At 39.6% G+C, this 19,167-nt stretch overlaps 1 protein-coding gene across 2 annotated transcripts in view; it reads right to left on the bottom strand.

The window, feature by feature from the left end:
• CCDC85C (coiled-coil domain containing 85C) overlaps positions 1 to 19,167 on the bottom strand; it is a 186,755-nt gene that overhangs the window by 55,407 nt on the left and 112,181 nt on the right. For both annotated transcript variants that reach the window (XM_088149860.1, XM_088149861.1), the window contains exon 3: positions 12,105 to 12,181. In XM_088149860.1, the coding sequence (XP_088005986.1) occupies positions 12,105 to 12,181 (77 nt within the window). The remainder of the gene's footprint in view (positions 1 to 12,104; positions 12,182 to 19,167) is intronic.

Here is a 19,167-nt window from a genome sequence, read left to right as displayed (position 1 = left end):
GTTTTTCCAGTAGTAATGTATGGCTGTGAGAGCTGGACCATCAAGAAGGCTGAGCGCCGAAGAATTGATGCCTTTGAACTGTGGTGCTGGAGAAGACTCTTGAGAGTCCCCTGGACTGCTAGGAGGTCAAAGCAGTCAATCTTAAAGGAAATCAACCCTGATTGCTCATTGGAAGGATTGATAATGAAGCTCAAGCTCAGACAGTTTGGTCGCCTAATGCGAAGAGAGGACTCTTTGGAAAAGACCCCGATGCTGGGAAAGATTGAAGGCAAAAGGAGAAGGGGACGGCAGAGGATGAGATGGTTAGATAGCATTCCTGAAGCAATGAGCATGAAACTGAGCAAACTCAGGGAGGCAGTGAAGGACAGGAAGGTCTGGCGCGATATGGTTCATGGGGTCACGAAGAGTCGGACACGACTTAACGACTGAACAACAAAAAATTCAAATTACAACCTATCCACTATTTTACCTTTTTCGAATCTGAGAAGTTGAATATAGAGAGTGGAACTCTTAATGCGATGAGTCACTCACTCTCAAGTTCAGAAACAGCCTTGTGATGTCGTACTTGAAATAACAGCAATTTCCACCCCCTCAAACAGGAGGAGACTTAGGGGAAATAAAGAGCGGTTTGCAATGTTATGTTACTTGTGGGAGATGAACGCAAAGTTCCTTAAGGAAATAATTGGCACATTTTCAAAGCTAACAAGCACAAACTAGAAAAAGGTACATGGGGAAGAAGGGAGGGGGCACTAATATTTATCGCTAATGAGAGGTCTGTGCTAAGGAACACAGAAGTGGGAAACACAAGTGGCTGCTAATATAACAGGATGAAAAAGTACATCGTTATTGCAAGGACAGAAGGAAAACACTTTCCTCCTCCTTAAACCTGCCAAATGTAAGTATGAACAAAGCCACAGGACATATTGATTTGAGCCCTCAATATTTTTTCCTGCAAATTCACAGACAGCCCAGGTGACTAAACATTTAAAATCTCAGATTATATTTAAAATATGGAAGGAAATTATCCCTGCTTCTTATCTTAATGCAAGATTTATTTTCAGCTCGCCATTTTATGAAGATAACCATTCTTCATGCATTTGATGAAAGGAACCAAGCCCATAAAAGGCTTGCTAGCCTGTAAAGTCCTATAAGATTTTTGGCTGGACTGGACTCAGCTGCATGAATGGCTGCAACGCTCAACCTGCAAATGTGTCCTTGCTCACATTAGTACCACCATGGGAGAGGTTAACAACATGTGATGGACAGCAGATATAAATCTAAATCCCAGTACCTGCTCACAGATCTGTTGTAAGCACCTCAGGACATGGCATGATAAGTATTTTATGGAAATCATTTCGTGATCTGGGTGAAAAACTTCCTTCCAGTTTTCAGTCTTGCTGACTTGCTCCTGAAATACATGCCCATTTGAAATCAGGACTTTTTTCCTGGGTCTGAAGCAACCAATGAATGTGGAGGCATGCTTTGACCTGGCAAATCGTCGAGTATGCCAGATTTGAATAAGAATTCCACATGTTCTTATATCTTAATAGCTGATTCCGTGCAAAAAATAAAAACAAAGTCAACCCCATGAACTAAAGCTCTTAACATTTATTCTAGTGGTAAACTAGAGACTGTACAGGGCACACATTTCTACCTCACAACTGAAACAAAATGGTATAGAGAAATCCTTTTTAAACAATGCAGCGACTGGAAGAACAGATGGCTGTTGCAAAATACAAGTCACCAGGCTTTTCAGTGGGGGAGGGGAAAGGGGGAGGGGCACAACTCCTTTAATTTAACCTGCATAATTTATACCCAATCTGCCGAAGGTTGAACCTGGGACTCTCTGCATCCAAATTGTGTGCTTTTTGATTCAGTTATGCCCCTTTCTCTGTAAAGACTTCCAGAGTGATGGAGAGGCTGGCTCTAAGTAACAGCCTGGATGGAAGCTAGAGGGAATAAGGGGGGAAAGTCACATAGAATGACATACATTTTAAAATTCTACAGAATTTGCTGTGACTCATTTCTTTCCAGAATTGAACATGACAAACCACTGAGGCAAATGATTAGCACAAGGCTATTTTTAGGAGTTCTCCAGTGCAGAACTGAATGGCACAGATTAAGGGTTCCACTCACAAAACTATGCAGGCAGTTGCTTTTTTGTAATGAGCTTTCAGCTATTTTTCATGGAAACATGTGGAATATTTGTTGCAGTAAAGCACCATTGTGCAAAAGCTCTACCTTTGCTTTAATTTCCATAAATTATCTCAGTGCCAGAATTTTGAGTCTTATGTGGTTAAACAATTCACTATTTCTCCTCCCACACGCACACATACAATAGACAATCCTGCTTGTAAGGAACCCTATCCTAAAAGTTAACTATATGGTGGTGAGTCAAGTCGCTTTCCATCCTTCTGAGCACTGCCTTTTTAAAACCACCTTTGGAATTTTCTGTTTGGTTTTGTTTGCTTCAAGGTAACAAGTCAATACAAATATGAATTGTGAACTCTCTCGGTTTTCTTCAAAGCTTGGAATGCTAATAGAGCCAAGAGCTGAAAAGGAATCTGATTCCTGTATCTTTTATCCTTCTGTGATGACATTTTATGTTTTTTGGAAAGCTGATTGCTTCCTGGCGGAGATCTGTGTTGACAAGACCCTGAAAGTGATGAAATCAGAGGTACTAAGTATCCAACAATGCCTTGCATTAAGAGATCAGCAAGTCACTGGTGATTATGGAAGTCTACCTGGCATCTTTTCCAAGGGCTAAACTGCAGAAGCAAACCGACTACTCTATAGCAGTCAAGTAATTTCAAGTAATTTGATATTTTGGCTTCGAACTACATTGCAAGCTTTTTGTTTTAAGGGTTTCTGTTGTAAAGAATCCTCAGGACACAAGAGAGTCTCTGCTAGTGGATGCCTCTCCTAGAAAACACGTTACTTAACCCACTCATAGATTGCTCCATAATGTGTCAAGGCCCCCTTTGTGTCCCCTTCTGCCCCCCCACTCCTGCCTGAAAAAGCATAATATTTCTAAATGAGCTTCCATGCCCCCAGATGTCTCTATAATCTTTCAACATATATAAAGACAGAATGCAGGTCATGTGAATAAAAGGAAATTTGCCAGAACTCTCTGATTTCCTTTTGTGTTGTTACAGATACTCTTGATATAAATCTGTCAGTTTATTTTTTTTAAAATCCCCCCCACAAGCACATATAAGCAAACTCCTTCATTTTTAGACTTGATTCATTCAGTTCCTTTCATTGCTTAATTATTTCTTTTATTGGCTCAAAAATGTCTATCATTACATGATTCTAAATGCTACAAAACTAAAATCTGTGCAGTGTAGTACCAGCAGCAGTATTAAAATACTGTTCAGATATCCAGCAACATAATTGTACGCAAGAAATAATCTGGGTCTCTGTAGTTAGCACAGAAAGTTACCTCAGATGAAGTCAGGCTATTTGATCTTTCGTCACAGGTCTTCTGTGATCAACATATTTCCCAGGGTCTCTTGTAGAGGAAGTTCCCATAATTTACTAATTGATCTTAATTAATGGACATGTGAGAGGCTGAATTCTGAATCTTCTGCATGTACAATGTCCACTCAGATAACTAATGTATGGTCTCTGGTATCTCCAGTCAAAAGATATGTGACATTCCAGGAGTCTCTACAAGACTGGCTATTTTGGGAAAGTGCACTTGAATCCATACTTCTGGCTCACTTGTTGTTGTTCAGTCGTTAAGTCATGTCTGACTCTTCGTGTCCCCATGAACCATATCGTGCCAGGCCTTCCTGTCCTTCACTGCCTCCCTGAGTTTGCTCAGTTTCATGCTCATTGCTTCAGGGATGCTATCTAACCATCTCATCCTCTGCCATCCTCTTCTCCTTTTGCCTTCAATCTTTCCCAGAATCAGGATCTTTTCCAAAGAGTCCTGTCTTCACATTAGGTGACCAAAGTATCTGAGCTTGAGCTTCATTATCAATCCTTCCAATGAGCAGTCAGGGTTGATTTCCTTGAAGATTGACTGGTTTGACCTCCTAGCAGTCCAGGGGACTCTTAAGAGTCTTCTCCAGCACCATAGTTCAAAGGCATCAATTCTTCGGCGCTCAGCCTTCTTTATGCTCCAGCTCTCACACCCATACATTACTACTGGAAAAACAATAGCTTTGACTATCCGGATCTTTGTCGGCAAGGTGATGTCTCTGCTTTTTAAAATGCTATCTAGGTTTGCCATAGCTTTCCTCCCAAGGAGCAGGCGTCTTTTAATTTCATGGCTGCAGTCTCCGTCTGCGCTGGTCTTGGAGCCCAAATAAATGAAGTCTGTTACTGCTTCCATTTCTACCCCTTCTATTTGCCAGGAATTGATGGGTCCAGATGCCATGATTTTTGTTTTTTTAATGTTGAGTTTCAAGCCAGCTTTCACACTCTCCTCTTTCACCCTCATCAAGAGGCTCTTTAGTTCTTCTTCACTTTCTGCCATTAGGGTGGTATCATCTGCATATCTGAGGCTGTTGATGTTTCTCCCTGCAATCTTAATTCCGGCTTGTGATTCTTCCAGCCTGGCATTTCACATGATGTACTCTGCATATAGGTTAAATAAGCAGGGTGACAGTATACAACCTTGTCATACTCCTTTCCCTATTTTGAACCAACTGGTTGTTCCATGACCGGTTCTAACTGTTGCTTCTTGGCCGCATACAGATTTCTCAGGAGACAGGTAAGACAGTCTAGTACCCACATCTCTTTAAGAATTTGCCACAGTTTGTTGTGATCCACACAATCAAAGGCTTTTGCATAGTCAATGAAGCAGAAGTAGATGTTTTTCTGGAACTCTCGTGCTTTCTCCATGATCCAGCGAATGTTGGCAATTTGATCTCTAGTTCCTCTGCCTCTTCGAAACCCAGCTTGTATATCCAGTAGATCTTGGTTCATATACTGCTGAATCCTAGCTTGTAGGACTTTGAGCATAACCTTGCTAGCATGTGAAATTAGTGCAATTGTGCGATAGTTTGAGCATTCTTTGGCATTGCCCTTCTTTGGAATTGGAATGTAAACTGACCTTTTCCAATCCCGTGGCCACTGTTGCGTTTTCCAAACTTGCTGGCATATTGAGTGCAGCATTTTAACAGCATCATCTTTTAGTATTTTAAATAACTCAGCTGGAATACTGTCATCTCCACTAGCTTTGTTGTTAGTAATGCTTCCTAAGGCCCACTTGACTTCACTCTCTAGGATGTCTGGCTCAAGATCAGTGACCACACCAGCATGGACATCAGGGACATTGAGATCTTTCTTGTATAGTTCTTCTGTGTATTCTTGCCTCTTCTTCTTAATCTCTTCTGCTTCTGTTAGGTCCCTGCCTTTTTTGTCCTTTATCATGCCCATCTTTGCACTAAACGTTCCTTTCATATCTCCAATTTTCTTGAAGAGATCTCTAATCTTCCCCATTCTATTGTTTTCCTCGATTTCTTTGCATTGTTCATTTAAGAAGGCCTTCTTATCTCTCCTTGCTATTCTCTGGAAATCTGCATTCAGTTGTTTATATCTTCCCCTTTCACCCTTGCTTTTCGCATTCCTTCTTTCCACAGCTATTTGTAAAGCCTCATCAGACAGCCATTTTGCTTTCTTGCATTTCTTTTTCTTTGGGATGGTTTTAGTTGCTGCCTCCTGTACAATGTTACGGACCTCCATCCATAGTTCTTCAGGCACTCTGTCTACCAAATCTAATCCTCTAAATCTATTCATCACCTTCCCTGTGTACTCACAAGGAATATGATCTAAGTCATACCTGAGTAGTCTAGTGGTTTTCCCTATGTTCTTCAATTTAAGTCTAAATTTTGCAGTAAGAAGCTCACGATCTGAGCCACAGTCAGCTACTGGTCTTGTTTTTGCTGCCTGTATAGAGCTACTCCATCTTTAGCAGCAAAGTATATAATCAATCTGGTTTTGGTATTGACCATCTGGTGATGTCCATGTGTAGAGTCGTCTCTTGTGTTGTTGGAAAAGAGTGTTTGCTATGACTAGCTTGTTCTCTTGACAGAACTCTATTAGCCTTTGCCCTGCTTCATTTTGTACTCCAAGGCCAAACTTGCCTGTTATTCCGATTACTCCTTGACTTCCTACTTTAGCATTCCAATCCCCTATGATGAAAAGGACATCTTTTTTTGGTGCTAGTTCTAGAAGGTGTTGTAGGTCTTCATAGAACTGGTCAACTTCAGCTTCTTCAGCATCAGTGGTTGGGGCATAGACTTGGATTACTGTGATGTTGAATGGTTTGCCTTGGATTTGCACTGAGATCATTCTGTCGTTTTTGAGGTTGTACCCCATTACTGCCTTTTCCACTCTCTTATTGACTATGAGTGCTACTCCATTTCTTCTAAGGGTTTCTTGCCCACAGTAGTAGATATAATGGTCACCTGAATTAAATTCACCCGTTCCCATCCATTTCAATTCGCTGAGTCCCAAGATGTCGATGTTCAATCTTGTCATCTCATGTTTGACTACATCCAGCTTGCCTTGGTTCATAGATCTTACATTCCAGGTACCTATACAATATTGTTCTTTACAGCATCGGACCTTCTTTTCGATTCCAGATACATCCACAGCTGAATGTCCTTTCGGATTTGGCCCAGCCGCTTCACACTTTCTGGAGCTACTTGGAATTGCCCTCCACTCTTTCCCAGTAGCATATTGGACACCTTCCAACCTGAGGGGCTAATCTTCCGGCCTCATATCTTTTAGTCTTTTGACATTGTCCATGGGGTTTTCTTGGCAAGGATACTGGAGTGGGTTGCCATTTCCTTCTCCGTGGACCACATTTTGTCAGAACTCTCTGTCATGACCTGTCCGTCTTGGGTGGCTCTGCACTGTATAGCTCATGGCTTCACTGAGTTACGCACGCCCCTTCGCCATGACAAGGCAGTGATCCATTAAGGGGCCTGGCTCACTACTCCCAAACAATCATCTTCTTCACTGACTGGTTTACAGAAATACAGACTTCACTGTGTAATTTAACACCAGCATATAGAATAAACTACATTAATCTTAAAATCCACTGAGATTGGAACACCAGTAGATTAATCAATAAATATCTATTTATGGAACATAATATCTAGGCAATGTTGTTGCATCAAGAACTTGTACGTTAATTGTCCTCTTTTTGCAGTTAAGTATATATTATTATACTTTCAATTCTGACTGTCTTTGAGAAAAGAACACTATGCTACTGGAGGTCTGAGTATCTATGGGTTCTTGGCCAATTGTTTGGTTGGATAGGTATATGTATATCATGTCATCATCTTGCAATATGACCACACTTGTCTGCTTATATATGTCAGTTGGTGGTGAGATGGGAACTGGAGGTATTTTCATCCTATCACCCAGTTTCTCATCCTCTAGGTATTTCATTGCCAGTCAATCTTGATCACCTAAAAGAGAAGTTCTACTTCCCCCTGCAGCCCATTAATTTCATAGAACTTTATGATGGCTGTGACAGAACATTCATAATTGATTGCTGAGGCCACTGCTCATATGGTTAAAGCCATGGCTGATTCAGGAAAGGTAGGTGGTGATGACCAAGTTGTTATACACTTTGCTCAGGAAGAGATACTTGTAAACTGGATTGAGTGGTTGGTGATTCTCCCAGTGTTAATGTCCTCATTCCTATCCTTAAATAAGGGTTGTTCTTTGAAGTATCTGGTTATCTTGATGTCACTGTCTTGGAACCAGTTTTTCAGTTTGTATTCATTTGAGGGAATCCTTGCAGAAGTGAAGCCAAACCATTTCCTGTTGAATCTCAGGACTTCTGCAAGGTGCAGTTATATCTAAGTCAAATATCACATAGGAAAGCACTGCCAGCTCAACATTTATTTCACAATTTAAAATAGACACATCTTATATGCAGCTTTCAGTTATTAACCTTGAACAACACAATATATGCTTGTACCCTCTCCAGCTGTGTGTGTTTGTGTGAAGGGGCAAGGGGAAGAGATGCTGAAGCTTTCATTTAACACTGATATGAAACAGTATTTAACCTAGGCAGGATTGGTTTTAGCTGTCACTAAGCAGAAAGGTCGGACGAAGAGTCGGACACGACTTAACGACTGAACCACAACAACAAAGCAGAAAGGTAGAAAATTTCAGTTGCCTTGTTGGAGCAGATGACGAAAGCTCAGCAGCTTAGCATATATACTATACGTAAAAGAGCCCAGATTCAATCTTTGACGACTCTAGATAAGGTTGAGAAAAGTCCCTATCTAAATCCCAAAAGAGAGAGAGAACTGTTCCTTGTCAAGGTAGAATATACTGGCTCACCTGTCCTTTGGGGTTCTGGAGGACAACCAAGACTTGGAGGACCATAACTGAACAGCAAAAATCCAGATAACCATTAAAGGGCAACAAAGAGCTGCAGAAATTTCTAATTTGAGGCTGCTGACTTGCTGCCATCCAGATATTGCAACTCTGAACTGGTAGCTGTAGTCCTATAGAGGTGACTCCTCACTGGGCAAACACTCACTACACCAATTCCTGCTTTGCTTTATCCCCTAGTCATGGGATTGCCTGAAGTTCTCATTAAGCTATTGTAATGCAAAAGCCCTGATTAACCTAGTGGCTGCCATGTTTCCAGCGGTAGAGGGCAGAATAGTGAATTCCATAAATTTGTTTGAAGAATGGCCTTTTCTCTTCTTCTCCCAAATCTCTTGCTAATCTTTCAAAAGGATGCCAAAATCCAAGTATTAAAGCAGTCACATATGCTGAAGCAAATAGCTAACCATTACTTATTTTTATTATTATTATTTATTTTGATTTATATTCATTTGATTTTATGTGACTCTAGGCGGCTTACAATAAAATACATAAAATACACAATACGGTATAATCACTATGCACAAGAGAGAGATATTAGTAACTTTAGGGGAAACCTCAAGCTTTGCAGAAATACAATAATAGTGAACAGCAGCAAACTAAAAGGGAGAAAATACAAAAAAAGATCAGGGATGGCTGAGCAAGCTTAGGGGCCACAGAATTTTCACTGACAATTGCGGAGAGGGATCAGAAAACTGGGGAGGGAAGGGAACAAAAAGGCTGTAATGCTAAATAGAACATTCTGTACTACAACATTTGATCCAGGTCTCATTTCTTTCTTTTTACATTGCTATCTACTCTTTTCTATCATGATGCCCTGCAAAAGACAGGTTTAACTGGACCCAGTGCCAAAGACCTTCCAATCGAAACACTAGAGAATTCCTCAGTCAGAGATACAGAAGGTACTGAGGAAGTCAAGTAACCCTACAAGATCAAACAATTTCTCATTCAAACTCTTGCCAAATCTGAGGTCCAGCTGCTACGTAAAAATCTTGGCCTACTAAAAAAAAAAATCATATTCCTGTGTGGTTGGGTATCTTTATTGCCCACAGGCTTTTTACCTATTAAATATTGATCCTGCTTTTTTACAAATAAAGCACTATCCCTTTTACAGCTCACATAAGGCATGGAAAGGTAGTCCAAGAGAACATCAAACTGGAAGCCAGTTACAACAATCCAATCCATGCTTCCAGACAAACCAATTTATTCAACTCTATTCTTAAAAGATAATTTCATTGCTTAAAAAAAAAAGGAAAAAAGACGTTTTGAAAAAATAACCAGTACAGCACAAAACATTAAAATGTAAAGTTGTTGTCTAAAGGTCATATGCATTTCAACAGAAATTATAAAATGCTTACATATGTATCTTCCACAGATTGGTGGTTAAAGTGTTGGACTAAGAGTACTGAGACTCAAGATCACGTCTACCCTCAATGTGGAAGCTCACTCACTGACTTTGGACCAATCATTCTCTTTCAGCTGAATCTACCTCATACGGTTATTACTGTGGAGGCTATGTACATTGTCTTGAGATTCTGAACAAAAAGCAGGATATAAAGCAAATATATAGATGCGTACATACTATGTTTATCTTTACCTCAGCAAAATCCATTCAACTAAGAGGGACTGGATTAAAACAACGCACTAAGCCAAACCTAAACAAACCACATTATGACTTAGCTTGTTATGTGAATCTAGGCTCTGAGAAATCATGCATACAAGTACAGAGTAAAGAGAACATGTAAATTCCAATAACTTTTGCATTCTCACCCTCATTCATAACCAAAAGGTTCTTCCCCTTAAATTTTACATTAGATCTTGATGTTATGATATTTATGTCAGGTTTATAATTTCATTATGCCAAGGTTTGTCTGGACACAGTTTATTTGATAAGTCACAATTAACTGAATGTGCAAAACACACTACACTGAAGCTAAACGAATCTTATTATGGCTTAGCATGATCTGGAAACTCAGCCTTAATCTCTAAGTGTCAGTTCTACGGTTATTAAAAAGCAAGAAGTATTTAAGTGGGGAAGAAGTATGCATATGAAAGACTTCAAATTTAAACTCATGTCCTACTGCATATTGGGCATATCCTGTTGAATGTATTTTAGTAGGCAGCACTTTTTTAAACCCAAAGACCTGCCATTTGGTGTACATGATATAGGATTGTATGTCCCAATAGTCTACTTTAATATAAGGCAGAATCATTAAATTTTTGGGCTACAAACATTCTAGGTAAAAAACCCCCAGTAAGGTCCAGAAGCAAGCTTCATAATTCTCTGTAATGCTACAGTTTATTAACTGTAAGGGGGGGGAAAGTACTTGGAGGGGAGGTTGAAGGAACTGGGTAAATTTAAACTTGAAAAGACTTTAGAGTGGTAGATGCAAAAAGAACAGAACTCCTGCACTTTTAATAGTTGTATGAAGATATGCTGGAACTGAAACTGACATGGCCAACATTGCCTAAGATCTGCCAGAAAGGAAAGTAATACCCCTTTCCCAGATCCCTAACAGCATATTGTGTAGTCTTTAAATATCTCCAAAGCAATTTCTCTTTAAATAAAAAGCTATTAAATTTGGCATAATATAAAAAGCAGCAGAAGTATAGCAACATATAAGCATCAATTTTTATTTTTATTTTTAATCTGGGCTCAGTCGTTACCGACTCTGCAGTGACTGCTTGGACGAGTCCTTTTGCAGTTTTCAAGGCAAGTGTTTCGGAAGTGGTTTGCCAGAGCCTCCTTCCTAGAGCAGAGCCCAGCTGGCGTGCGCAGGAGGTGGGGTTTACGTTGCTTCGCGCCCTTTTCGGGCGCACACGGTTTTTCGCACTTACCAGCAACTGCTCCCAACTCCTTTTTGCAAGGCGCCGCCAGCATTTTTCCTCCCACCGGAGTGAGAGTCCCCATTTATCTACTCACGTAAGTTTTCGAACTGTTGGGTTGACAGGAACTGGGGAGGAAACAGGAGCTCACCACCCTGTTTAACGCGAAGGCTGGACTCGAACCGCTGAAGCGTCGACCATTTCTGGCCGGCAACTTTCAGCGTCATTAAGCCGCTGCGCCACCGCGTCCCCCCAAGCATCAATTAGAAAGTACCTTTTCTTTTAGAATTTGTTCAATGTGGAGCACAAAGGGGAAAAGGAGTTAACCCCCACCCCACCCCACCCCACCCCACCCCATGGATTACTACCTATATCCTAGGGGATGGGGACTTGGTTTGAAGCCTGAGGTTGCTGCAAACAGCACCTTTGATGGCATATATGCACACATAAGCCTGCAATCTCAGAATCTGAGGGAGTCCCCAATATTCAACACTCCACACCATCCTGACATCCACAGTTAGATGAAAAAGCATCTTTTTTTTCATCTTTGGAAACTTTCCTTTTAACAAAATTTAACAGGAACATTTTGGAAAAGATACCATTCTCCTAGAAATCTGTTCAGCACATGTTTCCACCAAAAGTGGAGAGCATATTCTTTTATTCTTCCAAATTGCCTCTCTTGTTTATATATATGTCACTATTTATCTGTTTATTAAATGTGTACAGTATAATACCCAAAGTCAATTTATGCTTAACAAAACAAGGAAGCTGGTCTTCTTTCAGTCCCACCATTACTCCTGGAAAATGCATGTTCCTGTTAATTCTAAGGGTAAGTTTGATCCATCAGCTAAGGACAAAAACACTGTTATTTATTAAACAGGAAGTATTGGGGAACATGACATGCCACCTACCTGAGACAGAAGTTTGTTATCATCCTCTAGCAGTTTGACTTTTGTTTCAAGTTGTCTGATGTAGTTGGAAGATGAATCTTTAAAGAAGAAAGGGGGGAAAGAGAGATTAATCTTCAGAAGAGATGGTACTTTAAAATCAAGCAAGATAGCTTCACTATTAGACTTAAGATTTTCTAATGAGAAGAACAATGCCTGCAGGAGCAATGAAGGTGTTTCTCAGATTGAATCTAAAGACTAAAAAAAAAAAGAAAGAAAGAAACACAAGGACACACAGAACCTGAAAAAGCCTGTAGTAACCCAAGACCTGCATTTGCCATAGCAGCATTGTGAGAAATAGTGAGGTTCAATTCAGTAATTTGAAAACAGTGGCTGAAGACATACAGACACACTCACTTGTGTAAAGCAATCCATCCAGAAAAGAGCAGAAAATGTTGGCGGGGGGGGGGGTCAACATTCTGTTGGCAGCCCCCTTCTAAAAAGCTAAGTAAAATGAGATACTGCTGTTCCAAAACACCTGCCTGTTGTTTTGTAGAAATCTTACTATTTTACACACAATTTTTTTTTTAAAGGGCAGTTCATAATATATTGGGGTGTGTTAATAACTCCATATGTTTAATCTTGGAAATATTTATAATAGCCTTGAAAGGCAGATCTGTAGGCAATAAAAAGCTGCAGAGAGGCCAAATGGCCTGCCTATGGCTATATTAACAGTAGAGGTGAGATTTTATTCAAGAAATTCCTAGTTTGAAATGTTGACCACTCTACTATGTAGCTTTACCAATTTTCACCATAATATAAAATGCAGCCATAAGTCCTGACTGCCAAGTATGCCATAATCAAAGCTTTCATCTTCATGAGCATGCTATGACATGCCCTGATATCTTCTGTGCTTTTTAAACAGCTGCCATCAAACCATTAGAGTGTGTATCTCAGCCAGAAAGTAGCCTTGTTATGAAGTCAGAGTCATTGCCCAATTAGCCCAGGTGACTTCCAAGTGTGTGGAGTTCAATTCCCATTATTCCATCTGCTACCCTGCCTAGGAAAAGGTAGAAGTTGAACTTGAAGACTTCTCAAGGGTGCCAGAGAGATCTATTTTTATATTGCTTTAACTAGCTGAGGATTTTCACACTGGGGCAAGTGCCAGGAAAGACACTTTGCTGCCTGAAACAGATTCTAAGTGACAGCCCCACTCCCCACCCTCATAGTTTCCAACTAAGGCTGACATTTTCAAAAGTCTTATTACAATATTGGAATAACAATTCTGCTTTTAGACACTTGACTGGTTATGTGTCAGTAAGTCGGTGTTTATTCTTAGTGACCACATAGATTTCCCCAGGAAGTTCTATTTCCAACCTAGTCCCTTCAGGTCTTCCAACAATGTACCTATTGCCACTATAATTGAGTTCATTCACCTTGCCACTGGTCATCCTCTTTCAATGTTCCTTCCATCTTTCCCACCATTACAGACTTCTCCAGAGACCCTGGACTTTACATAAAGTGTCCAAACTCTGAAAATTTGAGTCTGGTCACTTATGCCTCAAGTAAGAACTCTGAGTTGATTTCTTTAATGATTCATTTGTTCATTTTCTTGGCTATCCATGGCATTCTCAGGAGTCTTCTCCAACACCAAAGTTCAAAAGCAGCAATATTTTTTCCATCCTGCTTCTCCAAAGTCCAATTCTTGCTTCCATATAGCGTCACAGGGAAAACAATTACCTGCACAATTCTAGTTTTTGTAGGCATAGACAAGTCCTGACATCTGAATATCTTTTCCAAGGCCTTCATGGCTGCTCTACTAAATGCTAGTCTGTAGTGTATTTCTTGACTGCTTATTCCTTTACTGAAGATAGTTAATCCTAAAAGGCAGAAGTTATCCACCACTTCATCTTCATTGTTAATTTTAAGAGTGATTACTATGCCTGTTGTCATTAGTTTGGGCTTCTTTATATTTAATCTTAATCCCATTTTTCACTATGCTCTTTGACTTTTATTACTACAGCTTGCAAATTGTTGGCAATTTCAGCTATAGTAGTGTCATCCATATAGCACAGGTTATTGAAGTTTCTTCTTCCAGTTTTAAAGCCACACTTATCTTCTTCCAATCCAGCTTCCCTCAAGATATATTCCACATACAGGTTGAATAAATAAGGGGAGAATATGCAGCCTTGTCTCACTCCTTTGCCAATCTGGAGCCAAACTCTTTCACCATGTTCTGTCTGTATTTTGGCTTCCTGACTGGTGTATAAGTTTCACATGAGGACAATGAGATGTTGGGATTCCCATTTTTCTAAGCACACTCCATAGCTTGACTTGATTGAAACAATTGAAGGTCTTTCTTTCTTTCTAATCAGTTAGGTTAGTATGTTTATTGTATTGCTTGACCTTCTCAATTATCCAGCCTGCATCAGCAATAACATCTCATGTTCCTCAGCCTTTTCTAAAGCCAGCTTGAACATCCAGCATCTCTCTTTCCATGTAGGGCTCTAATCTGCTTGGATGATCCTAAGCATTATTTTGCTGACATGTGTAATTAAAGATATTGTACAGTATTTTGCACAGTCTGTGAATGCTCCTTTCTTGGTATTGGAATGCAGATCGACCTCTTCCAATCTGTTGGCCACTGTGTTGCTCTCCAGATTTGCTGGCATAGCTTGGTTAGAACCTTTACTGATTCTTGATCTGTTGCTTGCCATATTTCTGTAGATATTCCATTAATTCCTGAGCCTTCTGACTTAGTAACGTGCAGAGTGCTTATCTAATTTAATCTAGTACTAAAGGTCTTTTAAGTAGAGGATAACTTCTAAGGTTTATTCGTTGTTGACATCTCTACTGAACAGAATTTCAGTATACTCCTTCCATCTTCATTTGGTCTTTGAATCAGCTACTATTTGACCAATGGCTTCCTTTAGTATACCAATTTGAGGTTGGAGCCTCCTCCTGAGTTTAGAGATCTTTTGGAAGACTTTCCTTGTTTTTCTGTGTCTGTTTCCATCTTCAGTGCCATTACAGTTCTTGTAATATTGCTTCTTGCCTCTTCTAACAGCTTTCTGAAATTTTTATATTAGGTTTATTCCTGAGATCTTTGGGGGGTTTTTTAGTTTTGGTTTCTCTTTTCTTCTTGGCAAGTTTCACAGTTTGTTCTGACATCCAGTTTGTTTTCTTCTGTTTCTTGAACTTCTTGAGGGTTTTTTTTTTCCACACTCATCCTCAAGAATTTAATTAATTCCACATTCTCTAGTTCCCTATCAGTGATGTTGAAGACTTCAAAGTGATTCCTAATGTTCTCCTTGAAAATGGTGGGTATATCCTCAAGGTCGTATCGTGGAAATTGGCTGGCTTTCTTCTTCTGCTTTAGCTTAATTTAGAACTTACACGTGAACAATTTATCATCTGTTCCACCATCAGCACCTGGCGATTATAACTGAGCTCTTCCACCTCCTCCTACCAATAATATAGTCAATTGATTTCTGTGTACTCCACTTGGTGATATCCATGCATATAGGCATCATTTTGGTAGTTAAATGACTGTGTTAGCGATGAAAAAAATCATTGGATTGGCAGAAATTGGTAAGTCATTCTTCTGCTTCATTTCAGTTTCCTAGACAGTACAACTACATTTTCCTCCTTAATATTTCCAATTTTGGCATTCCAATCTCCAACTACAAGCAGCACATGTTGCTTTCATATTCTGTCGATTTCAATATGTATTTGAACATAAAACTCATCAACCTCCTCTTCTTGAATATCAATGGTTGGAACATAAACTTGGATAATTGTCATATTAAAGGGTTATCCATGAAGTCTAATTGATATTATTCAGTCAGTGATTGCATTGTAGCCAAGTTCTGTTCCTGTTATACTCTTCCTAGCTATGAAGGCATTTCAGACACTATACTATTTTATTTTGCTTTGTGCATTCAGCAAACTTTGCATAATTTGAAAGGGACCTTTTAATACTAACAGTTTAGGTTTTATTCAATTCTGTTCTTATTTGTTTTGAAGGACTTTTACTATACTCACTAAATATCTTTTTTATCATAGATTTTAACCATTGACAAGCTTAAAAAATAGTAGCCATATTCAGCATTAGAAATATACATCCCAAAGTTATACACACACTTTTAGGAAGAAAACAGATCATTTCCTAGATTTTTTAAAATTCTGAAATCAGTGCTTACTGATAACTAAAAGGACATTTTCCATCTGCATTTACAGATGTGCCAAAATATTTCTAGCTGCCAATTAAGCAAAGAACAGCTCAGCAGCCCCAGTAATGAGAACTACAAGAGCTACACTCAATCAAACCACTGCCTTGAGACCTTAATCTTCATTTAAATGAAATAACTATTTAGATCTTTACATTCTGGCCTCCATAAGGGAGAGCAAAACACTCATTGTGACATTCAATTTCACTTACGCATGCTACGTCAGTACAGAATGGCAGGAGAGCAAAACTGAATGAACTATGCTGCTGCCAATGCAAATTGCCTGAAAAGAAATGTGACCTGGTGCCCTTTATACGCTTCTCTTCAAGATTAATCTCCAACTTCTTGTCAGCATTGTTCATCTGCTACAAATGGTGAAAGTATAAAAAGGGAGGGAGGAAACTCTGCAATAAAAAAACATGGTTTCTACTGTCACAGTGACCTCATTCACACACTGGACAGAGCCATCGTTAGTTTCATCATTATTTAATAAGTAAACCACAATTGGCTTAGCTCACATAACACACCAAACATGTCAGAGTTTTCAAACAATTAAGCAGGGCTCTTGTGCCTTTAAGTTAAAATTAAACCAAGTTACTTTTTTTGAATTATAGCTTAGTACAATATGCAAATCCAGCCAATATATATTGTAATATAAAAATCAGGATACAGGTAATCCTCACTTAATGACCATTTGTTCAGCAATCATGCAAAGTTACGATGGCACTGAATCAATGGTAGTTATGACTGGTCCTTGAAGTTACAGCTGTTGCAGCAACCCTGTGGTCATGTGATCAAAATTCAGGCACTCGGCAGCCCACCCACATTTACGACCACAGTGTGTGCTTCAACTCCCCCCACCCACCTATCTCCCCCCATCTCTGCCCTTTTGGCCACCGCCTACCTCTGCTGCCCCCTGCTGACCTTTGCTGCCTGCTTCCTCCTGCTGCTGATGAGGTACACCTGACTGAGGCAGCTGCTGGCCCTCCACAGCAGGAAGAGGGGAGCTGAAGCAGAGACAAGCATGGCAGGGCAGGAGAAGCATGAGGTCCTTGCCTAACAACCGCAACCAGGACAACCAGAACTGCCATTGCTAAGTTTTGCCTAATGACTGCTTCGCTTAGTGAAGGAAATTGCAGTCCCAATTAGGGTTGTTAAGCGAGGACTACCTGTAAAGCTTTTAAAAACTCCAACTATTACAAGCGGGGTATAAGCCACTGCTAGAGCATATGCACTACACAAAGGTACCAGGTTCAGTGTCTGGCTATCTCCATGTCAGGATGGGATAAAGTTCCAACTGAAGCCCTGGAGATTACCTGGCAAACAATATACATTTTTAAGGAAGCACATTCTGACAGTATCTGGCAATTTCATAAATCTTTCTTCAGGTATCACAGACCATTTCCCCAAAATTGCACTGCTATCTCTAGCATTGCCACTTCGAATATATGTTTGCCAGAGGAAAATTACACATATGGAAATATGCTTCTCAGATATCCATACCCAATCTATACATGCTGGGACAGTGATAAAGAGAGCTCAGATAGTTCAGGAGTAGGGCCAATATTTGACTGTGGTCTCTTTAATTAAATAAAACAGTTCCAGTTATCTAATACATGGAAGGGGCCCACATATTCTGAACACTGGGATCTTCTCCTTCAATCCACCTCTTTGCAATCATAATTATCTGACACTCACATTTTTTCCAATTTTTTAGAAAGGAGAAGAAAAAAGATGTGTAAAAGGAGAAGAAAAAGAAGATGTGAGAAGAGAAAGAAAAGAGTGGAAGGAAGGCATGGCACTAATATCTAGTTTTATCATTCCCAAACCCCAGGTAGTAGAAGTTGAGACAGCTTAGATCACATTGGATATGGGCAAGTGGACATATAGTCAGTATATTTGCAAGCACTGGATTAGATAAGTATTGGTTTAGGGCAGGGTTTATCAACCAGGGTTCTGTGAGAGATCACTAGGGGTCCTCTGGGAGATCATGATTTATTTTAAAAATTATTTCAAATTCAGGCAACATGCTCTTGCAGTGATGAACAGAGACTGAACAAAAATCTAGTTACAACTCTTTCTGAGCTATCTGGTAGTGTATTGTAGGACTATGTTTATTTGCAGGAAGGGAGGAATATATTGAAGGAAGGGGAGAGAGAAGTGCATTTTTCAAGAAATTAAAGGACTCATCCAACTTGGTCTGTAATGTCAGACTCTCCCTCCTGCATCTTTTCCCTGCAGCTATTTTATCCTGTTTTTTAAAATAAATTTCATACATGTTTATTCAGTCTTGCCTGAGGGTCCAATGTGGCAATTTTTGAAGAGGAGGTATGAGAGAGAAGAGGAGGATTCTAGAATGAACAATACTGATAAATTTAATGATGACAATGATAATGAAGAATTTAAATCTTTTCAGGTAATTCCCTGCACTGGTACATCAACAGACTCAAAGTCTGTCTTTACAATGAAAGCTATTTATCAATGGGCTTTACATGGACTGGTGATCTAAGTTGTCCTGTTCTGTTGTGCTTCATCTGTGGCAAACAACTTACAAATGCAGCAATGGCTCCAGCAAAATTAAAAAGTCACTTAACTACAAATCACAGCCATATGACAAATAAAAGTTCTGATTATTTTAAACAGCTATAGGAATCACAGAATAGAGTAAAGCTTTTGTTAATAAAATGACAGTAAGTAAAAAAGCCCAAGAAGCAAGTTATTTAGTAGCAGAACTTATTCCACAGCAAAGGAAAAGTCACACTTTGGGTGAGAAAGTAATCATGCCAGCATGTAAAATAATAGTGGGAAAAATGCTAGGACCAGATGCAGTACAAGAAATTGAAAAGGTTCCACTGTCA

Source organism: Python bivittatus, unplaced genomic scaffold, assembly GCF_059951505.1.
Source record: "Python bivittatus isolate LINGU-HERP-01145 unplaced genomic scaffold, Pbiv_v1 ctg000580_np1212, whole genome shotgun sequence".
NCBI classification, from domain to species: Eukaryota; Metazoa; Chordata; class Lepidosauria; order Squamata; family Pythonidae; genus Python; species Python bivittatus.
The sequence above is the reverse complement of the archived record's forward strand: the minus strand, read 5'-3'. Positions and strand labels throughout refer to the sequence as shown.